The following is a 15106-nucleotide window of genomic DNA, read 5'->3' as shown; positions in this document are numbered from 1 at the left end:
AGTGAACCTGATGGGCTTTTACAATTGACAACTTTTCATGTCAACACTAGACTCCTAATTCAAGATTTTTATTTAATTCAAATTCTACCAGTCTATCGCTAATACCACTACATTATGCTTCCCCAAAGAAAGCTGATGGGACAAAACAGTGGAGGTGCCATCACTGGGTTGTTTCAAACACCAACCTTTTGGATAACAGTTGCATGCAGTACAGAGACTGAGACATGGGCTGTAAAAAGTCTCAGGTGATCAGTTCCAGTTGGGCAGGCCATTGCCTGTTACCAAGGGTAAGTCATACTCTAGCACCAGAGAGAGATTAATTAGTGATTTCCCTTGAACCTTATAGGGGTTATCACAACAGTAAACTTTTCCCCATTGTATTCCTAAGGTGCAACATTTGCACTGAACCTTTTCAGCCATACTGAATGGCATCAAGAAAGACTTCAATATTTAGTTATGTATAACAGGGTAATGTGCTATCACTACCACATAGCAGTTTTGACAAATGAATGTATTTGATTCCTTATACCACTAATTAAATCAGGAATTGAGTTGAGTTATTTAATATATTGAGCTTTTAAAATGATTACAACATCCAGCTGTCCCATCAGCAACTACCACTTCATGAATGATGTCAGCAAGGTCCATTTGATGTCCAAAGGTTTTATTTGTCCATTTTCTTTTAAAAAAGAAAACAATTAACATCAATTTTTGCCAAAATATGGAAAGCAAGCTTAATCTGTATTAAAGCTTGGCAATGAAGAACGCTGATTTCCACCCCCCCCCCCCCGACTTCTTACAGCTGAGAAAATTGTGTTAAACAGCAGAAAATGAACATTATTAAGCACTACAACTGATAGTATTCTACTACCAGTCACAGGAGAGAAATACCAATAACATTAATACTAATATTGTTGAGCAAGCACCAATTTATATACTGATGCAATAACATGCAACATGATGACAATAGTAACTGGGAATTGGGGTACAGCTTTGAAATATCATGAACATCAGATTTATTGATCACCATTTAGGCACAAAGTAAGAAGCTCTCAAGTAAATTATACCATGCCAAGCATTTATTAGTCTTCACATTTTAAAAAATGATCTTCAGAATGATACTACTTTTATTATATCCAAACCCAGTATAAAATCATATGAAACAAGGCAAAAATTTTGTACATCTTGCTGCATGTCACGTTTGCATGGTGTTTCAGTTGTTGCACTTTTTTTGTGATGTTAATGTCCTGGTGCTGACAGGCTTTTGTTCATGAATTGCTTCTTTATGAAACATGTCCACCACTAAAAAGGAAAAAAAAAGTTAAAAATTTGTGTGTCATTGTGGCTAGTTTAAAATCATATCATCTGCAACCATGAATTGGAAAAGAGCAGAGTCGACCAGAGAACATCTTCCCCTACAAGCTCCATTTTTTAAAAAAATACAGGTCTAGCCTAAATAAACCATTCTCCCTTTGTAGGAGTTAGCTACAGTGATTTCATTACTGCATAAATGATCCTCTTAAAAACTGAGCAGAACACAATATAATAAAATCAGGTAGACAAAGTCTCCTCACCTGAGATGAGACATCCATCATACAAAAAGCTAGCTGAGAAAAAATTTTTTTTGTACGTAGTATATTGCAATTATTCTTAATTCTTCATCTTAACATTCCCTAAATTTGTCATCTAGTTTGGAAAAGGAAACAATGTCAGCATAGCCTTTAATCCCATCAGAAACCACTCGTAAATGAAGGAAGAACTATTCTGATTTCTGACAAGATTTGTATCCCTCAGACAACTCCATCAAAAATGTAAAATATCTTCCAGTTTTTCTGTGGATTGCAGTATCATGAAAGGACCTGAAACCTACATTCTAAAAAAAAACTGTGGAAGTCGACAGAAGTTTCAATATTCTGATCTGCAAACCTCAGAAAAATTTTAGGCAAGTATTATTTAAGCATACTAAACACTCAATCACCAGTACCTCAGGTTCAATTCCAGCACTGTGCTAATCTAATTTCAGTACTGCACTTTGTTCACTTGGATTAGGGGCAGGACAAAAATAAAAACATCACTCTGAAGGATTTGTAAACATTAGAAAGAGAAAGCTTGGGATAAAGCCTGCCAATGTTAGTACCTACTGAAACAAATGAAGAATTCTATCACCAACGATTTCTCTATAAACTAATGGCAAAAAAATTGACAAAACTGGTTAATACAATAGATTTTGGAAACAATGCAAACAATTTTATTTATATGATTATTCAAGAAAAATAAAAAGCTTGTATTTAAACATAATGCAAAAACAAAAGAACTGGGTGGCAGCTAATACAACATTTTTACCCAGGCACAGTTAAATCCAGGGGTTATAAAATTAAAACACATCTTTAATGGTACGGCATGAAATACATTTGTAAAGTTTCAACCCATTTCCTGCATATGTATGTCCACACCATGAAAAGAAGAAAACTAATTTCTGAAAACACCTGTAAGATAATATAGATACATCACAGGGAGGTGGCAGCATAGTGGTAATGTCACTGGACTAGGAATCAAAATCCAGGTTAATGTTCGGAAGCTATTTAAAAAAAAATCATTTGACTGTCGATTGTTGTAAAAACCCAACTCGTTCACTAATGTTCTTTAGGAAAGGAAATCTGCCATTCTTAAAAACAGAAATTGCTGGAGAAACTCAGATCTGTAAGCTTCTATGGAAAGAAAGCAGACTGTTTGAAGTCCAGTGACCTTCTTCTTAACTGACAGTAGCTAGGGAAAGGTGGCATATTTGCTAAAAAAATATTGGGGATGGGGGTGAGCAGATAGTCAGAGATAGAGCCCAGAGGAACAACAACAGTTAGGCAAAGGCTTGGATTATAACAGGATAGGGAGAAAGAAAAGCTAATAAATGGGAACCATAAGTAGGTGAAAATGGGTTGGCTGTGCTGAAAGCAGCCCATGTCATGATAGGGCCTGGGGTGTGAAGGCAGGTAAACGTTGTAAAAGGTAGTGTTCAGATTCTAAAATTATTGATTTGCCATCCTTACCTAGTCTGTGTGACTATATATGTGTGTGACTCTAGAACCACAGCACAGAGGTCATCTTAACTGTCCTCCAGGCAATTATGTTGAGTCATAAATGCTAGCTTAGCCAGTATGCCAAAATCCCATGAATAAATTTCAAACATATTCAGTGAAGTTGTAGGTTTGCAAAGGTGAAGTCCCATCAATAATTACAGAAACAAATCTTTTCTGCATCTCCTCAGCCATCTTCTCACCAAATATAGTACGTTCTCATAAATCACAAAAATTCAAGAGAAAGATGTTTCCAATGGGATGTTGAAGATGTCAGATATTTCAAACATGATGATTTAACGTAAGAAACAGGAACAAGAATGCAGCATTTGGTCCCTCAAATTTGTTCTGTAATTCAATAAGGTCATCATTGATATGACTGTGACCTTAATTCCATTTTGCTACTGTTCCCCAAAACCTGGACTCCCGTGTAGATCAAATGTCTGAATATATCTGAGGTTAAATTAGGCAATACCTAGCTACCACTGTACCTGCTGGAGTACAAAATTCCAAAGGTTAATACTCTCCCAAGAGAAGGATTTATTTGTGTGTTAAAATGGGAAACCCATTTATTGAAACTCTGTCCCTAGTTCAAGATGCCCCACAATGAGGGAAAACCTCCTCTTTGTATCTACAGTGTCATGGCCCCTCAGAATCTCATGTTTCATGTTTCATCATTCATTCTATTAAATTTCAATGAATACAAGCCCAACATGCTCAATCTTTTCTTGCATTCTTTTTCGTCCCAAGAATCAAGTTCCTGAATCTTCTCTCAACTATTTGTAATGCAAGTATATTGCTCCTTATATAAAAGAGATCAAAACCATAGGTACCCTAGGTGTGGTCTCAACCACTGTCAAGATATATTGTAGCATTTATTATAACAAAAAATACTAGTTTATCATATGCTTGATAATATTTAGTAATGTTAATGAGAAATTATTCCAAATTTCCCAATGGTTATTTAAAACCACTTGACTTATTAAACATAGAGGGTCATTTTCTGAAGCAGGGTCTAGGCCCGGAACGTCAGCTTTCCTGCTCCTCTGATACTGCTTCACCTACTGTGTTTGTCCAACTCTACACCATGTTATCTCCAATTCTCCAGCATTTGCAGTTCCTACTATCTGACTTATTAAACACCCTGTCTACCACCACTTTCAGAAACAGCTTAATTAGAGTACTGCTTGTATTCCGGAAACAGAAGACTCCTGTTAAAAATAAACCATTAAGTCACTAGAGAAATCATTTACCATGTCACCTCACACAGTAACTGCAAAAGATATCAAAACAAGTCCATAAATATTTTTCAAAAAAGGTAAATATTGAAGCAAATTTAAAGTTTAGTAGAACACAAGGTCATTCAATTTAGTAAAGGGCTGCTGAGGCAAGTTATGAGTGTTTTTTTTCCTTACAGTTAAGTTTAATATGTTATTCACGGCAGATGCTTTCTAAAACAAAAAAGTGGGGCTTATAAATTAATGTGGATTTGAGAAGCACAGTAATATTAGATGAAGCCATGATCCAGTCTAAAACCAACTTGGCTTATTGTTTCCCATCACTGATAGGCACTATAGGACATGCTTCATTTAATCAAGATGCAGTGCGAATTGATTGAATCACTCATTTTGTTTTAGCGGCAGCCTCTTCCTAGGATAGCATGTACAAAATTTGTCCTGTTGGCACTGAATAAGTACAATGTCACTCTAATGAACCAAACTAAATGAAGTCCTGTATTTTTTTTAAAAAAATAGGAGGTTTATCCCTGCCTCGGAGCTTGACCTCTATTTTCAAGTCCCAACCCATGACTTAATGGTTCAGCAAAGTGCATTCATCACCTGGCTAAACAGGTTGAATATCAATCTGAAATTCCTTCCAAACAATACCAATAGCAAACGGCAAGGGGTGATTTAGACTTCTTTGGGGGCAGATTACTGCATAGCCAGTGTGGTTTAAATTGGTACCAATAGCACTAAATTCATTCCCAATTCCTGCTCAGATAGACCGTGCCTGCTGACAGAGACTGGAGTACCGCATCAACTGACGTGCCTTTGGGCTGAGAACTCAACAAGAAGAACATGTTAGAAGGAAGTCCAGACAGGAGAAAACCAATGGTCCATTTAGCCTAGTCTCTCAAATTCCCAGTCAGCCCTCTGGAACACAGTCCTGTCCTGAATCACTTTCCTAGAAGAATTCTAAACTGTCCTTTAAAACCAACAGCTATGGTTAACTTTTTTGTGGCAATTAATTTACTGCTTTCATCTTTTAGGCAAGAAGCAAATATAAATGACAGTCATAATTTAAAGTCCAAAATACAGCTGCTTACCTTGCTGGGTTTATCTGTCTGTTGATCAAACACTTTTTCACAAAGTCTCAGCCCAGTCTCTTGCCTGATCTGCTGCAAATAACCCCTCATCATCTCTGAAAAATTAACCAGAATACACACAACCATGAATGATCAATTCTCAGAACACACATTAGAAGTTATATTCAACTGCCAAATCTCAATGTAAAGTACGTTAAGCATCTCACCATTGTTCAAGGCAAAACAGTTAAAATTCCTGAATCCTTCAAAAGTTAGAACCAAAGGACTCAATCCACACTCAATTCACAAAACATAAGGTTCATTTATACTTTGTGTGATTGGCGTGCCACAACTCACTGGACTACTAACACGTATCACATAATGGAGAGATTCATCCCCAATGACAGTGAGCTCCTCGCATCAATCACAATTACAGTGACAGAGAACAGAAAGGTCTGAGAGAAAACTTCCAACAGGAACATTTAGAAAGCCCGATTCCTACATTTCACTAGTCAATTTCAGAGCTTCTCTAGTAAAGTCCTAGAAGCAGAGAAAGGGTTTTTATTTCTGAGAAAGTGCACAACTCGAATTGACTAAGAGCATAAATCGAGAAATTAAAAAGGATTCCGAACGACACAGCTAAAATTTTAACTTCAATGGCTTAAGTATTTTTCAATCATAATGTGGAACTAAGCTTAAATCAACATAAAATTTACTTGTTACAGAGGCATGATGAGCATCCAGTAATTTTTTTTAAAACAAAAATGTATGTAGTTGAAAAAACTAATTATGTTTTTCTGTCCTTTAATCATAGATTATTTGATTTGAATGATGCTACTTCCTCATACCATCTTCCTGCTTGTGTCCAGGTTTTGCATACATGGCATTAAGAGGAAAGCCTGGCTCTCCAGGAATGGGAAAGTTAGTTATCCCCAAGGTATACATTTCCTTCTCTCCTTGATTTTTGGAATTGCACTGTGTAAAATAAAGAGAAAAACAAAATGAGAAGTTTGGTCACATACCAAGATAATCCTGAAGCGAGTATGAGATGAAATGCATACTATTTTGACAAAAAACTATTAGCTCACAATTCACCATGTCTGAAAAAGTGGGACAGCCTCACCATTAACGAGGGCTGCTTCTACTTTTCTTCCATATTTGTAAAAGCTTTTCATGCAAATGCTTAGTGTAGCAGAAACATTCTAACCACCATTCAATCTCACTGAACTAAATTTCCTGAATCCAGCTATAAAACAAAATCTTCAGATCACACATCTGCTGGGTGGAACTGGCTGGAGTAACACCATAAAAGCTAGTCTGCCTATCAACTTTAACAGCTGACAAAGCAAGTCAAGTGAAAGTTAGTGGCATTTTATAAAAACAGTACTTCTCTTACCTTTTGTAATCTTTTGAGGCACTCTGTAATATAGAGGGTGATATAAATCAAGGTTCTGTCAGCTTCATTCTACAAAGACGAACAGCTTGTTAGTTGAATATCTGACAAGCAGCCTTAAAACAGGAATCATTCAACCCCATGAGCTTGTTCCATTATTCAATTAGATCATGGTTTAACTCAGTCATTGATTCACAGCCCAGAAACAGACCCTTCAGTCCAACTAGTCTTTGCTGACCAAGTTGCCCCAACTAAACCACTCCCACTTTCCTGCATCTGGCCAATATCCCTCTAAACCTTTTCTAGACAGGTACCTGTCTAAGTGTTTAAAATGTTGTGACTGTACTTGCATCAACTACTTCCTCTCGACAGTTCATTCCACATATGAACCGGTGCATATGTGAACAAGTTGCCCATTAGGTCCCTTTTAAACCTTTCACCTTAAAAATTGCCCCCTATTTTTGAACTCCCCCACCCTAGGGAAAAGACTTTTGCTCTGCACCTTATTTATGCCCCTCATGGTTTTATAAATAGTTATCTATCTTGCTTCCACAACCCTTAATGTCTGCTCAGCAAGAAAAAAATCTATCCTTCACAAATTTGGTGGAGTAGTACAGAATTATAATGAACAATGATAATTTTTAAAATAACTCCCATTACAACATAAGCAAGTAGTACAAGTAAAAGTGTCAAGTATCCTTTCACTTGTTTATGCAAAGTGGATGTTACTGACTAGGCCAGCATTTATAAGACGCTGACGGGAGTTATGCATGGGCCCCCTAACAGTAATCAGAAAATAAAATCAGGAGAAAGAAAAGGCACTATTACAATAATCATGAGGGACTTCAATGTGCAGGCAAACTGGGAAAAATCAGCTTGGTAGTGTATCCCAAGAAAAAGAATTTGTGAAATGTCTACATGACGACTTTTTGGAGCAGCCTGAGGTAGAACCCACTAGGAAATGGGAAATTATGGATTTAGTGATGAGGCAGACTTGATTAGGGGGCTGAAGGTGAATAAACCTCTTGGGGGCAGTGACCACAACATGATAAAATTCACTCTGCAGTTTGCCAGGCAGAAGCTGGAATCAGATGTAATGGTATTAACAGTTGAGTAGAGCTAGCTAAAGACATGAGGGGAGCCTGGGAAAGATGGTGGAACAGCAAATGACAGATTCTGAAGATAATTCAGGAGGCACAGCTGAAATTCACCCCAAGGAAGAAGAAACATACTGAGGGGAAAACAAGGCAACCATGGCTGTCAAGGGATATCAAGATAACATAAAAGAAAACATACAATGTGGCGAAGATTAGTGGGAAGCCTTTAAATACCAGTGGAGGACAACTGAAAAGCAATAAGGGGGATTCGGGGATGATGAAATAACTGGCTAAGTAAGCTGGCTAATAATATGAAAGACAACTGTAATTTTTGTAGGATATCTAAGATAGCAAGAATGGACATTGGACCGCTGCACAATGAGACTAGAAACATAGTTATGAGGACCAAAAATGGCAGAGAAACTGAACAGGGACTTTGCATCATTTTTCACAGCGGAAGACACCAACAGTATACCAGAACTTTTAAGGTCAGTTAGGGGGCAGAGATAAGTGCAGTGGCCATTAGTAGGGAGAAGATGCTAGAAAAGATGAAAGGTCTGAAGGCAGATAAATCACCTAGACTGGAAGGACTATGCCCCAGGATTCTGAGGGCATTTCTGATGATCTTTCAGTAATCACTGGAGTCAAGGAGGGTCCTGGAGGACTGAAAAATTGCTAACATTGCAACTGTTTAAAAAGGTAGGGAGGCAGAAGACAAGAAATTATAGGCCAGTTAGCCGGAGGTCAGTCGTTGGTGAGATTTAAGAGTCCGTTATTCGGGATGTGATTGCAGAGAACTTGAAAGTGCATGGTACAATGTGGTTGAGTCAGCACAGCTCTGACATAAGATTGAGGATCTAACAAGCAAGTTAGACAAAGGAGAGCCAGTGGATGTAACCTATTTGGATTTCCAGAACACCTGTGACAAAGCACTGCACAGGAAGCTGCTAAATTAGTCAGTAGTGTTTGGGGCAAGGTGTTAACATTGGTGTGGATGACTGGCAGAAGGCAGTGAGTGGGGAGGAAAGGGTCTTTTTCAGAATGGCTGCTGGTATTAGTGGAGTTCCACAGGGCTCGGTGCTTGGACCACAACTAATTATGTTATGCATTAATGATCTGCATGAAGGAGCTGAGGGTATTGTTGCTGAATCTGCAGATGCCACTATGATAGGTGGAGGGACAGGCAGTGTTGAGGAAGTGGGGAGACTGCAGAAGGACTTGGACTGGCTAGGAGACTTGACAAAGAAATGGAAGATGAAATACAAAGTGTGAGGTTATGGACTTGGGTGAGAAGAATAGAAGCACAAGTCTACTTTCTAAATGGTGAACGTGCTTCAGAAATCTGATACACAAAAGGGACTTAGGAGTCCTAGTTCAGAATTTTCTGATGGTTAACCTTTGGCTCATTTGACAGTTAGGAAGACAAATGCAACGTGAGCATTCATTTCAACGGGACTGGAATGCAAGAGCAGAGATAGACTGAGGCTGTATAAGGCCCTGGGCAGACTACATTTGGAATATGGTGAGCAGTTTGGGCCCCATATCTGAGGAAGGATGTGCTAGCTTTAGAGGGGTCGAGAAGATATTTACAAGAATGATGCTGGAGCTCAAGAGCTTATCATGTGAAGAGTGGTTGATTACTCTGTACATAATCCTAACAGGTCTGTACTCAATGGAATTTAGAAGAATGAGGGGGAAATCTCATTGAAATTTGCAGAATACTGACAGATCTAGATACAGTGGACGTGGAAAAGATGTTTCCACTACTAGATGAGATTAAGACCCAACGGCACAGCCTCAGGGTGAATGGAAAACCTTTTAAAACTATGAAGAGATTTTTTTTCAGTCAGAGGGTGGTGAATCTGTGGAACTTATTGCTGCACAAGGCTATGCAGGTCAAGTCTTTGAGTGCCTTTAAGATTTAAATAGATAGGTTCTTTATTAGTAAAAAGAGGATCAAGGGTTACAGGCAGAAAGCAGGGGAATGGGGCAGAAAAGCACATCAGCCATGAACAAATGGCAGAGCAGACCCGATGGGCCAAATGGCCTAATTCTGCTTCCACTGCATATTGCCCATTCCTTATTGCCCTGGAGAGTGATCCCGAGTTACTTTCTTGAAAAACTGCAGCCTGCTGGTTGTAGGCACATCCATAGCACTGTACAGTTTTAATATGAATGCAAATCAAAACATCTGCTAGCCAAATGCCCAAGATGACATATCAGTATTTAAACAAGTGAATTTGATTTTTTGTAGTACTTAAGAATAATTAAGATAGACTTCCTATAAGGAATTACTTGCTTTGCCATATTATGGTTTAATATTTTATACTCAACAGGCTTTTTAATCTAATGTATCTTTATGAAAAAGTCTTTTTTTTGATTCTTACTGAGTAGAGAGAAAGTGGAGAGTCTGTTTTAGCTCTGTAGTGATGCAATTTACAGATCAATTAGTAAAACATCCACAAAAACAATCCACTGCAAGTCTCCTTTCGATCTTCTGGCTCATTAAGACAAATTAGGGTACTTGGACATTGGCTGATGTCAGAAACACTGTCTAAACATAATCACACTACTTTTGTGCCGAAGTGATTTCACTTTGTTATACTACACGACGCATTACTCCCTTGAATACACGACAAATTATTCATGTACTTTATTTAAAAAGAATCTTTACAATTGACAAATCAGAAAACAAACCTACCTTTATTTCATAGTTTTTGAAGAAAACATTTGCCTTAAAATAGTAGATTGCTTCATCAATGACATCAGTGTCTTTAGCTGGAAAAGATCATTATTGATAACCAAATCTTAAATCCTTAAGCATAACAAAAAATTAACAGTTTGAATTTGTTGTCCCCAGTTGGGAGATAGAGTCATAATTACAGAAGTCAATAACACAGAAAGCAGCCCTTGGGCCCACAGAGTCAAAAAGCACCACCACCTAAATATTCCAACCACATTTTCTTCACAGATACTGCCAGACCTGAACTTTTCCCGCAACTTCTGCTTTTGTTTGTGATTTACAGCATCCGCAGTTCTTTTAGTTTTTACCTTTTGGATCAAAATGTTTTTCTTCTCCTTTGCTCTAAACTTCCTGTCTCTTATGTCTAATCTACGGCCTCTTGTCATCGATTCCTCTCTCTCCTCCCCTCACCCCACACCACACCAAATGAGTTTACTCCTTGATTAAACTTCAAAGTTGACCCATTCAGGTAGTCATTTCAATCATCAATTAAGTCTTCTTTCTACAGGCAACTATGTTCCAATCAAAACAAAAAGCGTGTCCTCTTGGTTTTAACTAGAATGCAGTGTCTGGCCTCCTTGGCTGAAAACCCACAACTAATCTAATATGCACCTTGTTTCATTAACTGTTGCAAATTACATAATTTTAGCTTATATTACATTTGACTTAGAATGTAAAACAACATTTAGACTGTCACGCTGGCATGCTTTCTTTGGCCATCAGGTGGACGGTACAAAAAAGAAACAAGCTTCAGCAAATTTTTCACCTCCTTCCAACCCCATACATGACTAACCTTAGGAGAAACAAGGGCAGTGGATGTGTGGGAATATCCCCACCTGTAAGCTCCCCTCTAAAACACACAAGTTTCTCGTTGGAACTATATCAGAATTCTTTCATCGCTGCTGGTTCAAAATCCTGGAATTCCCTCCCTAACAGCATCATTGCTATATCAATATACCACGTATTGCAAACGTTCAGAAAGGCAGCACAGCAGCACCTTCTCAAGGGCACTTAGAAATCGGTAATAAGTGCTGGCCTAGCCATTGATACCCACATTCCATGAAAGTTTTTTTTAAGAAATCTTATCTTCCTATGACATTTAAAAAGTATAATTGCACTTTCCCTCGCTATTCTCTCAAGCTTTCTTCACCCAGCAGAAGGATTCAAAACGAGGAACCAGAGTTCTAAGGTAAGGAGCAGAAGTTTTAAAGGGGTTTGCAAAATTCCACCCAACCCCAAACTGGGTTCTGGATATTTCGTACTCACTGCCCAAAAAGGGTAGCAGAGGTAGGAACCCTCAACTCATTTACAAACTATTTAGACAAGCAGTTGAAATGCCATATAGCATGCAAGGCTACTGACCAAGTAATGGAACATTACAATAAATGATATTTGATGAAGGTCATGGACATGGTAGGCCTCGGAGCCTCTTTCCATGCTCTCAAACCTGAATGACAGTACAACCTACACCAACACGTCGACTAACAGCGCTCTTAAATACAGTTACCAGGCCAAAGAGTGACCAAAAGTAACATTATAAAAAGAAATACTACTTTTTGAAACTTCAGTATCTTTCCAGAGAACCTAGCTGATGTTTGCGGGTGCAAGTTGCATGCTGCATGTGTTGAACTAGAATTTTTGAATGCATTCAACAATTCAATTGGAGTATTTTTCAATACACTAGCCATGCACTACATGTGGCTAATCAGAAATCCAGCTGTGGAAAACTGCTTTTGACAAGGCAAATTTTAATCAATAGAGTAACACATGGTCAAACTGCCTCTGCATTTGGTACTTAAATCAAAACAAGAGCAGGAGTACATTTAGCCTTTACTCCCCTTGTTACCAAATGATAGTAGATATGATAAAATAAATATACCCATGCAAGGTACATTTCCCAAAGCAGTAATTTACATCACAACCACACTGCTGTATGGAAATGTGTCTATTTGTAAACTAAAAAGTGTGCTTTTTCCCTGGCACCAAGATTTTTTTTGAAAGAACTTTCTACAATTATTAACTGGTTTAAATTACAAAACTAACACTTAAACTGTTTCCCTATGCATAACTGTACAAACTGATGCAAGTGTTGTATAATTCAGTTTTCATAAAATCAATCTCAAAACTTACTTTCCTTAGGAGCTGGTCCTTTAAATTGTGTTTTAAGCGGCAATAATGCCATGTTTCCAATCAGTTTTACATCACTATCCATAAGGGTTGAATGATAAGCCTGAGAGAGAAAAAGTACAATTAGAAATGCTGTCCTTCCCTAGTATACCGACTCAACTGGCATATTTCTGTCAAATATATTCCTGATTTTAAGATTGTATTCGTAGGTGATTAAGATCAATACTACAGACCACAACTTCCAGTAAAACGGATGCAGGATGCTCCATGAAGGTTAGCATCAAATAACATCATTGAATTAAAGTAATTCACTTCATTAAGCTAAAGGTGACAAAATACACAGTTCTCTCAACCGTACATTTTTGGACCAAAGACACAAATATTTTTTCTTAATAATCTTGCTTAGGCCCAAACGGCCTACTTCCTGATTTTTCACATCCACTCTGATTTTTCAGTTAACTTCCATCAAATAACATGAGTTTAGGATGCTCCGATACAGGAAGGTGTTGGGGGATTAAATAAAAACCCTTCAAGAAACTTACCGGCATTTTACAACCTGCAACTGAACAAGCGCCCAGAATAAATTGGTTCTGCTTCGGTCACTCTCAGCTCTTCCGCCAGTCCCACCCTGTCGGTGACGAGCGCGGCGTCAGGCGGCGGTGCGGGAGTGAGCACGGCGAACGCTATTCCCACGTGACACGAGATAGAACCTGGCGAAGGATCCTCTGATGAAGGGTCTAGGCCCGAAAGTCAGCTTTTGTGCTCCTTAGATGCTGCTTGGCCTGTTGTGTTCATCCCGCCTCACGTTTTATTATCTTATGAAGGATCTGCACGTTTTACTGGAGGATTTTTTCCCCCCCGACCCTTCCCCATCCGGGGGGGGGGGGGGGGGGGTCAGTTCAGGACTGCAGTTCTCAATTTACTGATTCAACTTTCACTGGAGTATTGCAACTAATTCTGGGCCCCACACAGTAGGACCTATCAGAGGATACAGGAAGGATTCAGAAGACGAGTCACAGGCATGAAGGACTCTGGGATGTATGTGAGAAGTTGGAGAGTTGTTGTCCTTGACGAAGCATAGAGGTGATCAAGGTCAGAAATCTCATCACATCAAGTTATAGGCCAACAATTTGAAAACATAAGCTTTCAGAGTCGAAAACATGGTATAAAAACAATAAATGGTACTGTATTAAACACCAACAAGCCACGACCAGTTCTCACTGGTCTTACTATACACAGACAAAGAAGGACATGAATTCGACTAGGACAACACATCCATAATAGCACATGCCAAACAGAAACAAGCCATGGAATTTCTGGAGGCTTAGCATTCCAACCAGAACTCCATCAACAAACATGAACTGGACCTGATATACAAACTACTGAGAAACACAACGGAAGTGATGCCAACGGAAGCATATAAATAACACGCAGGACACAATACTGACACTTCATTGGAGGTACATTGATGTTACCTAGCAGGGTGACAAAACATCTGCAAACACACCAACTTAGTGAGCAAGTCTACAACCTCGTCTACAACCTCATCCACAAACCAAGCTACAAATCTTCTCAAAAACAAGTCTGTCCTTTTCTGTGAGATGACAAGGTGTAGAGCTGGATGAACACAGCAGACCAAGCAGCATCAGAGGAGCAGGAAGGCTGATGTTTCAGGCGTAGACCCTTTGTGAGGAAGGATCTAGGCCCTAAACGTCAGCCTTCATGCTTCTCTGATGCTGCTTGGCCTGCTGTGTTCATCCAGCTCTACACCTTGTTATCTCAGATTCTCCAGCATCTGCAGTTCCTACCATCTCTATTCTTTTTCCATCACTAACACAATAGAATTATGGTCACTGGCCCCAAACAGCCTCCCCCACTGACACATCAGTCACCTGCCTGGCCTTATTTCCCAAGAGTAGGTCAAGATTTGCACCTTCTCTGCTAGGTACATCCACATAATCAGAAAATTTTCTTGTATATGCTTAAATTCCTCTCCATCCAAGCCCTTAACATTATGGCAGTCCCTATCTCTGTTTGAAAAGAGAAAATCCTCTACCATAACCACCCTTCAACTAAAATGAAAGTTCTCCTAAATAAAAGAAATTCAAGGGCAGCATGGTGGCTCACAGCATCAGAGACCCAGGTTCAATTCTAGCATTGGGCAACATTCTGTACAAACTCCACACATTCTCCATCTGTGTGCATAGGTTTCCTCCCACAGTTCAAAGATGTGCAGGTTAGGTGGATTAGCCATGGGAAATACAGGGTTAGTCTGGATGGGATGCTCTTTGGAGAGTCAGTGTGGACTTGTTGGGCTGCATGGCCTGTTTGTACACTGTAGAGATTCAATTAATTTATACACCTTTAGTC

At 38.9% G+C, this 15106-nt stretch overlaps 1 protein-coding gene and 1 long non-coding RNA gene across 2 annotated transcripts in view; one reads left to right on the top strand and one right to left on the bottom strand.

The window, feature by feature from the left end:
* Positions 1–1057: 1057 nt before the first annotated feature.
* arpc3 (actin related protein 2/3 complex, subunit 3) lies at positions 1058–13413 on the bottom strand. Its single transcript, XM_048556567.2, has 7 exons — positions 13279–13413; positions 12740–12839; positions 10568–10644; positions 6773–6841; positions 6225–6351; positions 5398–5492; positions 1058–1302 (listed from the first exon to the last, which is right to left on the bottom strand). The coding sequence occupies exons 1-7, from the start codon at positions 13282–13284 to the stop codon at positions 1240–1242; spliced, it is 537 nt and encodes a 178-aa protein (XP_048412524.1). The 5' UTR covers positions 13285–13413; the 3' UTR covers positions 1058–1239.
* Positions 13414–13619: 206 nt separating this feature from the next.
* LOC125464156 (uncharacterized) overlaps positions 13620–15106 on the top strand; it is an 8194-nt gene continuing 6707 nt past the window's right edge. The window contains exon 1 of the long non-coding RNA XR_007249970.2: positions 13620–14196. This is a non-coding gene — a long non-coding RNA (uncharacterized LOC125464156). The remainder of the gene's footprint in view (positions 14197–15106) is intronic.

The sequence above is a fragment of the Stegostoma tigrinum genome, chromosome 26, assembly GCF_030684315.1.
Source record: "Stegostoma tigrinum isolate sSteTig4 chromosome 26, sSteTig4.hap1, whole genome shotgun sequence".
NCBI lineage: Eukaryota > Metazoa > Chordata > Chondrichthyes > Orectolobiformes > Stegostomatidae > Stegostoma > Stegostoma tigrinum.
This window is presented reverse-complemented; position numbering and strand designations above follow the sequence as displayed.